This window comes from Numenius arquata, chromosome 23 (genome assembly GCF_964106895.1).
Source record: "Numenius arquata chromosome 23, bNumArq3.hap1.1, whole genome shotgun sequence".
Classification (NCBI taxonomy): Eukaryota; Metazoa; Chordata; class Aves; order Charadriiformes; family Scolopacidae; genus Numenius; species Numenius arquata.
The window spans coordinates 4,653,393-4,664,818 of NC_133598.1; the positions used below are offsets into that span (position 1 = coordinate 4,653,393).

Here is an 11,426-nt window from a genome sequence, read left to right on the forward strand (position 1 = left end):
GAGAGCTGGGACTCTTTAGCCTGGAGAATCATAGAAGCATCTAGGTTGGAAAAGACCCTTGGGATCATCGAGTCCAAGAGAAGAGAAGGCTGAGGGGAGACCTTTTTAATGCTTCCAAGTATCTAAAGGGTGGGTTGAAGGAGGATGGAGCCAGACTCTTTTCAGCGGTTCCCAGTGACAGGACAAGGGGCAACAGGCACAAAATGGGACATGGGAAGTTCCATTCAAATATGAGGAAAAACTTCCTTCCGGTGAGGGTGCCAGAGCCCTGGAACAGGCTGCCCAGGGAGGGTGTGGAGTCCCCTTCTCTGGAGATCTTCAAGACCCGCCTGGATGCAGTCCTGAGTGATATGCTCTGGGCAACCCTGCTTCAGCAGGGGAGTTGGACTAGGGGATCTCTAGAGGTCCCTTCCAACTCTGACAATTCCGTGAAAATTTCTGCAGAAGATGTCGGCCTCAGGTGTTTAATAAACTGTTATTTCCACAAGGAAGGCAAAAAAATGGAGCTTTTTTGATTTCCACAGATCTTGGCTGTATTAGTCCAGCTGTTGTTTTTTTCTTCTCTGCAGCACTTCTCATGCGTCTGGTTGGTTGTTCTTCAATTGCAGTTGAAGAGATGAGAGTTCTGCCCCTTTATACTTTAGGGTACAGTCAGTTTCTTACAGCTTTTTCTGTGGAAAAAATAAAGTAAAAAAAAAAAATAGTAGAAGTTTGATCTGCTAGCGTAAGCCACTTAGTCTTGAGGAACTTCTATATGCTTTTACTTTGTAGCCGTTCAGCCAGTCTTCTGCGTATCAAGTATCAATTCTTCAAACTACCCAACTGAGGAAAAAATCCAAAATAATTTTAAACATAACTTTTTCCCCCACAGGAAATGGTTTCCCACCCTGGATGGGGCTGGCAAGTCTGTAAACCATTTCTGCCAGGTCGTACTCACTGACAAAGACTAGTTTGATAATAATCCAGTCTTACTTAACAGAATTGTTTCTCTGCTTGCAGGTATGGGTTGGGAATGATTTATTACAAACAGGAAAAATTCAGTCTAGCAGAAATGCATTTCCAGAAAGCACTTGATATCAATCCTCAGAGCTCGGTCTTACTGTGTCACATCGGAGTAGTAAGTAGATTGCGCTTAACTCTATCCTTGTGTTTTAATTTGCTTCTGTACTTTTATTTTCAGTAGAAAAGTCGTTCTGAATGTTTTTAGGAAGAAAAGCCTGATAAATTCAGAGTACCTCTTGAAGGACCTTAAGTGCCATATGAATGAATAACCACAGGATTCATGTGTCAGAAAAGAAACCTTCCTCTCTCTCCAAACTACTTTTAGCCAGTAATGAAATTATGCTGTCAGGTCATGTTTGTGAGTCAGCCAAAACAGTAGCGATATGAAAATCAAGACTGTGCGCAGAGATTGTTGTGAGCAGAGTGTTTACAGGGTGGGGTTTTTTTATACTTAGTACGTAAGAAATTGAGTGGGTTTTTTTGACTGCTATTGTATGCACTTAGACCAGCACTTCCAGTTCTATAAAATGCGAACTTGTGTTACCTTTTCAGTGCAATATTTTTCTCCTGGCTGTGTGTTTTCTCATTCCAGTCACTTGTAGATGTGACAACTTGCTGCTTAGGCCACTTAATGCCAAGTGAAGTTTAAGCAGCGGGCAGCCACTTCACCCACCATCCATTCAATTAAATTTAGGGGGCTGTTTGAAAAGTTGGTCGTTTATTCATCCTTAGAAAAGAGTAGCCTCACTCTCTAGTGAATGTTCCCTTACAAAGTTGGGAAGCAGTTCCCAAATGTTCATGATGGTGATTTAAGGCTGTGTGAAGGTGATAGATTGTTACTTGCTGCCATTCATTTGCCTTCTGTGGGTAACAAAACTGTGTCAAATACTAGAGGGTCAGTGGCTGCTTCTCTCTTATATATAGAGAAAGGCATCGAGGTCCCTCCTGGCCAAAAGTTAAACGCTTTCCATAAGCCATTGGGTGGGGAGAACATTTTGAGGTGGAGACACGAGGCGAGGTGAAGTTTAAGCTTGTTCAGACTTGGTCTAGAATTGGACAAATATTTTTTTTTTTAAAGGAACAGATTGTGAGTAAATGTAGTCAAATGGATTTGTCTTCAGCAGATGAGCTGGTATTTTTTTTCCCCTTTAAAAATTGTTCTCTCTTTCTGTAATAGGTCCAGCACGCGCTGAAAAAATCTGAAAAGGCTTTGGATACTTTAAACAAAGCTATTAACATTGACCCCAAGAACCCGCTATGCAAATTCCATAGAGCTTCTGTATTATTTGCAAATGAAAAATACAAGGTAAGATTTAGTACACGTAGACAACTTTAAGTTATCTTTAAATTGCTATAGATAGGAATGGGGATGCACTGGAAGCTATAAATATTTACAGACTCACACTGGGAAGCATCAGGGCTTGCAGGAAGAGCCTGGGGACATTGGCCTGTCTTGTAGAAGCTGACATGAAGCATTTGCTTTGAAAAGTGCCACCTTTGCCAAGGCAACTATTTAAATTTTAATAGTTATAAAATCTGGGGCCAACAGGTGATGCTTTATAAATTATTATTTTAGTCTGACCCTGGAAAAAAAAAAATTAAAGAAGAGGAAATTATTGGAGCTGTCACTGACGTGGCTATATTATCATGAGAAATGAGGAAACAAAACCAAATCTCAAAACACCTTTACCTCACCCCTCCCTTCTTCCCAGGCTGTGACCTCGTGGAGAGCCCGTGCTGGAGCAGGCTCCCGGCAGGACATGCCAGGAGCCTGTTCCAGCACGGGCTCTCCACAGGATCACAGCCTCCTGCTGTGGTGTGGGGTCCTCCACATCCTGCAGGTGGAGATCAGCTCCACTCTGGACCTCCATGGGCTGCAGAGGGACAGCCCACTTCACCATGGTCTTCACCCCAGGCTGCAGTCTCTGCTCTGGCGCCTGGAGTACCTCCTCCCCCTCCTTCTTCTCTGACCTTGGTGTCTGCAGGGCTGTTTCTTTCACTCCTCTTTCCTGGTTGCTGTCACACAAATATTATTTTTCCCCCCCTTCTTAATTGTGTTATCCCAGAGGCACTACCACCATTGCTGATGGGCTCGGCCTTGGCCGGTGATGGGTCCATCTTGGAGCCAGCTGGCTTTGGCTCTGTTGGACATCGTGGAAGCTTCTGGCAGCTTCTCACAGAAGCCACCCTTGTACCCCCCCCCCCTACGCAATAAGGAGCTAAACAATTTTGGTCTGATCCCCTGCTGACCTGTGCCCTGTTTGGAATGAGTTAAGATCTTCTGACTTTCTAGTGACTCTTGTCCTCGGGACTGCTTTTTTTGGCCACAGAGAACAAGCCACAGCCTGGTTTTTGAAACCTTGCTTCGGAAATGTGTGTGCATATGGAAAGGGAAAAGTTTACTTAGAAGCGTTTTTTTGAAAACTCATAACTGAACCAATTAAATATAAAATGCATTAAGATTAAGGACTTGCTGAAGTGCCCATTCGCAGATCGGTTTTAAATTTTAAAAGCAGAGGATAAATACAAGAGGGGAAAAAAATTAATAGTCCACTGTCTTAGTGCCCCCGTGCTAGTGAAGGAACTTGTTGACTATGGAGAAGTGATGGTTTAGGAAATAAAACATTTGGACTCTTTTCTTTATCAGGCTGAGACTTGTAACACTGAAGTTCACATGAACTACATAAAATTTAATGAAACGTTTTGTTTTCTAGAGAATTTAGATAGTGTGATAAATTTGGCTCATGTTAAGTAAATAAATGTAGGTTTCCACTTCCATTTATGTAGCAAGCCCTAACTCGAAATTGTGTTCACATGATTAGGTTTTTAGAGGGTCAAATGGAACTTTTTTATAACTAAGACCAATTTTTATTTCCAACTGCAGACTAAATATGTTTAGGCAGAATTTCTTGATAATGCCAGGTCACTGTCACAGCAGAATAAATCGCTAATTGTGTCAACAATTAGTTGTTAGTAAAGTAGAAGTTTCACTAAATATTTTGGATTTCAAATTCCTCATATAAACACAGTTGTCACTTGTAAAAGTCCACAGATGCGTATCTAAAACCAGGACCTTTCAGCACAAAAACGCATCGATGTTCTTTTTCAGAAGCTCAGTGTACTGAAGGAAGTGCCCACTGTAAACGCTGTCAGCTGCTTGTCTTCTCCCCTGTTACACCTTGTTGGGGCTGATGGGGGCATTTTATTTCAATTAGATGAGTTGTAGGAAACCAAAGCCCAATAAACTTACTTGATTTCTGTAATAATGGGGCTATAATATGCCACAATCTTTAATGAGAAAGTAATTTTAGATGCTTCTTGAGATTGTACTGTTGTTCTTGATGGAATATACTGTATATAAATATCAGATTTTTAATTTCACATTAGTGTTAACTTTACTGATGTCCTAACTAGTTGCAGACTGTTGGCTTGTACTCACTAAGCTCTTTTTTTTTTTTCTTCCTTTTCAGTCTGCTTTACAAGAACTTGAAGAACTGAAACAGATTGTTCCCAAAGAGTCTCTTGTTTACTTTTTAATAGGAAAGGTAGGTAAAACTTAACTGTGATCATAAGTCCTTTGGTTTCCCTTGTTGCAGAAATGTCCGTCTAATGAGAAGATGAGATGCCTGTCACCAAGCTGCTTCCATTTGGAGCAGAGTTCTAAAAATTCCCAAAGCTTTAAATAAGGTTTACTGCTCACAGCTTTATTATATGTCAGCTTTTAAATGCAAAAGCCAGTTATTACTGAGAGTCTTCAGTTCTCTTTAAAACATACCACAAAAAAATAACCTAAGGAGACTTATTCTTTGCCAGCTTTGACTTTACCACTGTCAATTTGAAACATAATTAATTAAAAAAAATTAATTGGTCCTGATAAAGATAATTCACCGAAAAGAGATTCGGTGGTTATGCACAGAGACATACAGCTTTCCCTGGAAATGGAACTCTATCAAGACTTGATTCAGTCCAATAGCAACGATGTGATCAATGGAAAGCCTTCAAATTTTGAGGGATAGTCCATCCGTCAGTCACAGTGTTGGCTTATTTGTGCCTGGAGCTGTTAAAACGTTGACTCACACTCTAATGCGTTATATCGGAAACGCTGAACGAGGAGTAACTGTAGAAGACTCCTAAGTCTCCATCAACGGCCTCAATGTTCTTTTCAGCCGATGGCCTCCCCGAAAGAGCTGTAGAAGGCTATGGTTTGAAAGACAGAGACTAATAAGAGTAAGGAAAAGCTATTACTAGTTTGTCAGCTGTGTTTATGTTCCAACCTGCTTTATGTTTAATGCCAGAGAAAAGTAATCTAGTAACAGAAATCCTCCTTCCTCACCATCCTCTCTGCTAATATGTTTTTTTTTAATAAGTGCTGGAGTTTTCTTCTGCTGTAGGGTGTCTGTTCAGTAGGAAGCCACAACACAAACTTCCCTCTAGCACAATCCCACAGAGCTCACAATCAGCAAAGTTTCTTTACCTCTCTCCAGCTTAAAAGAAATAATAATAAAAAGATTTGTGCTGAAATTTGTTGACTGGTATTTGTCCAGGAGTAGCTGGACCTCTACATTGAAATTAGAGTTGCTGACAAACTGAACTACTTTCACTGTTTAAATGCTTAACAGAGATAATTTACTTGCACATCTGTCCTTAGTGATAAGGAGCGTGTCACTGCAAGTTGTGGTGACAAAGAAGGTAAAACACGGGCTGGATTCTGCAGAGCAGTGTTGGAACTGTTGCTGTTCAGTTGAGCAGGACAAGCTGGGTGTCACTTTGTGTCCCGTTATTGTCTCCACCTGCCAATGACAAAATGCCACTCGAGGATGTAAGAACGGCTGTGCCGAGCCAGGTGGAAAAATCTGTCTAACCATGTGTCCTGCCTGTGCTACTCCTCCATGTGAGAGCCGTAGGGGAGAATATAAATTACTGTGTGCATGTGGGGATACCCCAGGCTGTTCTCTGGGCCTCTGACACTGGAAGTCTGAGACTTTGGGCTTTTCCTGAGCCGCAAGTAGATTTGGGGTAACAATGACTTAAGGGTGAAAGGGTGGTGAGGGGGTAAGACAAAACAAAATGTGTACAGTAATAGCTCTTACACCACCCTGCTGCAGAGTTCCACAGCTTAAATTTATATCTGAAGATCCACCTCCTTATGCGTTTGAATCTATCAGCTGCCAGTTTAGTTTAATTTTTTTGGAGACTTAAACAGAAACTCTTGCTCACTCTTTCTACACATACTTGCTATTTTCCTTGGGACTCATATAATAAATCTTTTTCATATCTACCCTCTGTTGATTTTCATAGAACATGAGTTAACTGTGGCTTGGCATGTTTTTTTGTCCAAACCTTCAAGTAGCAACTTCATGTAAATGTAGCATTTTATGCTTTTATTTTAGGTTTATAAAAAACTGGGTCAAACACATTTGGCCCTAATGAATTTCTCGTGGGCAATGGACTTAGATCCCAAAGGAGCCAATAACCAGATTAAAGAGGCCATCGATAAACGTTACCTTCCAGATGACGAGGAACCAATTACTCAAGAAGAGCAAATCAGTGAATGTTATCCCTATGAATCAGGTTTGTATTTCCAACCCTTTGTCATTCAAGAAAGTGTTTCCACTTAAGTGGTAGGAAGAATCCCAGGTTTCATAACGCATTGCTCAACCTCGCTGCTCGGCACGTGAGAACTCCAGGGGCTCTTCATTCAGAAGAATCCGTTCATGTTTCCTACAATAAGCATGAAATAAAGGATTGTGACATTTCTGTAGAATCTGTAGATGAAGTAGGACAGAGATAATGATGACTGTAAATTCATACATGTTGTGTTGGTTAATAGTGTCCTAGGAGAGTGAGGCATTCCCAGAGCCATAAATCTTCCCTCATGGAAGCACCAAATCATTTCAAGGTAACTGAATGGCAACAGAAATTGGCTGTAGCTTTGCCAAAAGTTAAACAAACTGGATATTGCATAAAAAAAAAATTAAAAAATTATTTGGGCTGCTAAACATAAGGCAGCTTTTGACAAAAGTCATGGAAGCAGTTTCATTTGAATCAAGAGAAAATAAAAGTGCTTGGGAATAATCAAAAAAAAAAAAAGGAATGGCTTGGGTTTCCTCTTCTCTCTCTAACTTTATATTATGAGCTTAAATTCTGTGGAATGTGGGCAGCTCTAAAGCAACCGTAGTCATCAATACTGACTCCTTGATAGTGACAGAAAATAAACACTAATAAGCAATTTAATTCTTTTCCTCTGAAGAATTTTTTTGATTCTTATTAAGAGATGTTTGCCATGTTCTGTAATTCTAAATCTTCAACTGAAAAAGTTGTCACGTTTTCCTACTGTTTATCATGTTGATTTTCATTGATCCTGTGTACGGTGTGCTTTTTAATGCTGGAAACTTACTTGAGGCAGTGCAGGGTATCTGGAGGTTTTCTCTCCCTGCTCTTGCAGTTGGGTGAACTCAGAACCGTGGTTTGCTGGGGGCTGAGCACTGTTCTGACCAGAAGATGGAGACAGAGTCCTTGAACTGCTGAGTGTGATACCTAAATAGTACTAAAAAAAACCCCACAACCCACACCTCAAAAAACAAACAAACAAAACAAAAAAAACCCCAAACCAAGCAAACCCAAAACACCTGAAACCAAGCAAACAAAAAACCAACCCCAACATCCTCACCATATAAACATACAAAGCAGTGTTAGGCTGTGTGCAAGCAATTCCCTTTCCCTGACTGCAGATAAATCGGAGGAGAGTGTCATAGTTTCAGCTGAATAACTCTTTCAGGATACGTGAGACAAGTTAAAGGAAATTAAGGTAGCACTGGGGCTGGGGGAACTGCTTTTAATATATGGGCTAGTGTAAGCCTTTTTTCGCATTCCATTGCTCAGCCCTCCTGAAAGGAGGGGGGGTGTGGGGGGGGGGGGGTCAGTCTCTTCTCCCAAGTAACAGGCCATGGGACAAGAGAAAATGGCCTCACGTTGCCCCAGGGGAGGTTCAGATTGGATATTAGGAAATTTTTTTACACTGAAAGGGTTATTAAGCCTTGGAATGGGCTGCACAGGGAAGTGGTTGAGGCCCCATCCCTGGAGGTATTTAAAAGAGGGGTTGACATAGTGCTTAGAGACATGGGTTAGTGATGGTTTTTATCAGAGTTAAGTTGATGGTTGGACTAGATGATCTTAAAGGTCCCTTCCAACCTGGACAATTCTATGATTCTGTGACTGGCTGTGTCCATTGTACAGAAACCTGTGAAGAGTTTGCATTAAAGCAATAAAAGGTGTCAGTGTTTCCCCATGTGAAACAGTGGGAATTTACACTTAATAAGCTAAATTGTACTAAGGAGGGCAGACTCGTGTCACATTCCTGTGTGTGGAGAGCAACCATCGTTAGATATTTACCTTCATTCTCATTCTAACAAGTACAAAAGTGAAATATTTAAGGGTAACCCCTCACTGCGCACACATTTATCCCATTTCCTGCTCACGCCATGTTGTCTTTATTCAAAGAGCAGCAGGAACTGGGTTTTCCTGGAAGCTCTGGGTTAACCGGCGTCTGAGCTGAGTGAGCAGAGACATTCTCCAGCATCAGCAAGGTCTCTGTGCGTTTACTCGAGGCAGTTTTCTTACCGTGTACCTTACGCAGTGATCCTTGTCGCGGAAGCAGGGAGCGCATAGAGGTTGCCTGATGCTACTAATTGAACGTTATTCGATTGTAAATTGAGTGGTCACAATGCAGTGGGTAATTAATGGGAGCGTTTCGGGCAGCTGGTGTGTTTTGGAGGGGTGGGAAGGTTAAATTGCTCCTAAGGCAATTTTGGAACCCCCCCCATACCCATCCCTACCTAATTAGATGTCCGAGGCTGCAGATGTTTAACAGGAGGTGGCCAAGGCAGTGTGTTTTGTCAACGTGTGCTTCATGTTAATTCCTTTCTAAATGCATTTGTCGGGGGGGGGGGGGGGGGGGGTTGTCAGTGTATTGGAAGGAAAAAGGGAAAAGCCCTTATTTAGACTCCATTAAGCTGGTAGGGATCTGTATATCAGAAGGAAAAAGCCCGATGGGTTTAAAGTTTAGGTGGTGGAGTCTCCGTCTCTGGAGACATTCAGACCCCCCCCGGACACGTTCCTGTGGGACCTGCTCTGGGTGACCCTGCTCTGGCAGGGGGTTGGACTGGATGATCTCCAGAGGTCCCTTCCGACCCCATATCATTCTGTGATTCCGTAAAGCGTTTTGAGGGGAAGCCCGAGCCCATTTCTGCTGTGGATTGTGGGGGAGTCTTTGCAGCGGAGCAGCCCGGCGGCGTCTGACTTCTCTGCTTTTTTTTTTTTTTATTCTTCTTTCAAGTTGGCACAGACGAATCCCAAGAGAGCAGCATGACGGATGCAGACGACACGCAGCTCCACGCGGTGGAAAGTGATGAATTTTAACCTCCCGAAGCCAATATCTGGGCTGGAGTGTGAGACTGGTACCGTCGTGTTCTCCCCGCCTCCCCTTCCTTCGCATCCCGGGTCTTCACATCACTGAGCCAGCATTGTCATTATTCTCCACCGCCACCATGAGCGCACCCCTTAAACTGTCCGCAGAGTTAATGGCAGTGCAATATTCAGCTGCTACTGAGTCTGACGAGTTGGCTCCTTTACATTTATGAAAGCGACTGAGGAGGAAATGCTATTTTTGAACTCCCCTTTTGCTGGAAACAAAACAAAACAAAACAAAATATCATGGAAGAAAGACTTGTGGTTTGCTGTAACGAAGCCAGTAGATGTGGGGATAGTACTAATGAAGCAGTGTCTTGTTCTTTTTTTCCAGAAATGTGTCTTAGTTTGGTTCTTTCTTGGTAAGCAGAGTGCTGAACCTCGTTTCCCAGTTCTTCAAGGACAGTTTTGACAAAGGCAGGCTGTTCAAAGACTTTTGCGTATTGTAGTGTAACTTAAATGCCAGGGAATGTAAATGACCTTAAAAGCTGCAGTGTCTCCGGTGAACAAAGGCAACGCACGTGCTGGGGGCTGGGAGTGTCTCCGACTACGTCAAATACCACCCCCCCCCCTCCTGTCCCTCGTGGGAGTGGGAATGGCGTCGCGGAATCGAAGCTTTCGTGTTCTAACCAAGAGTTAATTTATTCACCCGCTTCCCGAAAGGTCAGTGTTTACTTTGTACTTCAGAGAAACAAGTCGGCGCCACCTTGCTTCGGGTTTGTTTTTTTTTTTTCCACGTACCCCTTGACTTGTTCTTCCCCTTTTTAAGAATAAAAATCAATAAAGGGCAAAAATGAAAAGAGAGAGAGACCTAGGTACCGCTGTAACGCGAAAACATCAAACCCTGAATCCAGAGCGACTGGGAAGACCGTGGAAGCCTTAATACAATCAGAACCTTAGTCAAACGCATCAAATAATTGTCGAAGATTAGTATCCTTTTGAAAACTGTTTTGTAAAGCGTGGTCCAAGCAGGATGCAAAAAATGTGCAATTATCCATCTTTCTCCTTTTTGTTTTGTAAGCTGTTGTTTAGGATTCTCACCCCGGGAACACTTTCCTCTTCTACAGAGGCTGCTTCTGTGAGAAGAAAGCTCCGCCACGTTCATGAGTCCAAAATCATCTTTCTCTGTAGCAGCAGCGATTGGTGCCCTTTATGCAGTGAGGGTAGAGAGAGTGTACGGTATAAGCAGTTTTAAAGAGCAATTTATGCGTAATAATAAATTGGGAATGATATCGATTTCATAGAAACACATTTGTTGTGATCAGTCTTAATGTTCGTGGGTTGGTTTGGGTTGGTTTTTTTTTTTAATGTGTTCGTTTTTAGGGCTCTTTTTGTTACCTCTAGAACTTCAATTTTTTTAATTTCTGTCCTCATCTTACACTGGGCACATCTTCTGTCACAGCTCCTCGGTCACGAGCCACCCGGACACCTTTATCGTTCGATAAATAATCCTCAAGTGCTGAGCAAAAATAGAATTCTCTGACCTTTTCCTTTTTTTTTTATTTTTTTTTTTTTTTTAAGTAGGAGGATAAGCAGTGGAAAAAAATAAGCTTAAACTCCCCTAATAGCGTGAAAAGGAATTTCTAAAATCTGAGGAATGATAATGTATCGAGGGAGCTTTGTGCCTCTGCCGCGTTCTGAGCACCTCGTGTCGGAAGGTTGGTGATTTGGCTGAGAAATCATGGCGTGTTTCAGCTGGCTCCAGCGTGGCCCCTCCTGTACGGCTTTTTGTGGCGATGGAGATTCCGGGGCGATTCCCCTTTCCTGGGGAGCCCTCCCCGGGGAGGAGCCGGGGTTCAGGCGTCCCGAGAGCCGATCTGCGTCCACGGCAGAGCCCTCGCTCCGTGTCCGTCCTTCCATGGGTCACGGAGACCCCCCCTCAGCACCTGGGCATAAGGTCAGGAGGCAGCACTTGTGCAAATACCACCAATTAACGTCTTAATTGGCTTCCTTTTGGT

At 42.7% G+C, this 11,426-nt stretch overlaps 1 protein-coding gene across 6 annotated transcripts in view; it reads left to right on the forward strand.

Annotated features, from left to right (window-relative positions):
* CDC27 (cell division cycle 27) overlaps nucleotides 1–10,712 on the forward strand; it is a 36,131-nt gene extending 25,419 nt beyond the window's left edge. For 4 of the 6 annotated variants that reach the window (XM_074162619.1, XM_074162620.1, XM_074162617.1 and 1 more), the window contains exons 15-19: nucleotides 1,000–1,117; nucleotides 2,180–2,308; nucleotides 4,473–4,547; nucleotides 6,393–6,549; nucleotides 9,338–9,420. In XM_074162619.1, coding sequence (XP_074018720.1) covers nucleotides 1,000–1,117; nucleotides 2,180–2,308; nucleotides 4,473–4,547; nucleotides 6,393–6,549; nucleotides 9,338–9,420 — 562 coding nt within the window. Of the gene's footprint in view, nucleotides 1–999; nucleotides 1,118–2,179; nucleotides 2,309–4,472; nucleotides 4,548–6,392; nucleotides 6,574–9,337 lie in introns of all 6 variants that reach the window. The other 2 variants (XM_074162616.1, XM_074162615.1) reach the window with 2 other exon arrangements.
* Nucleotides 10,713–11,426: the final 714 nt, after the last annotated feature.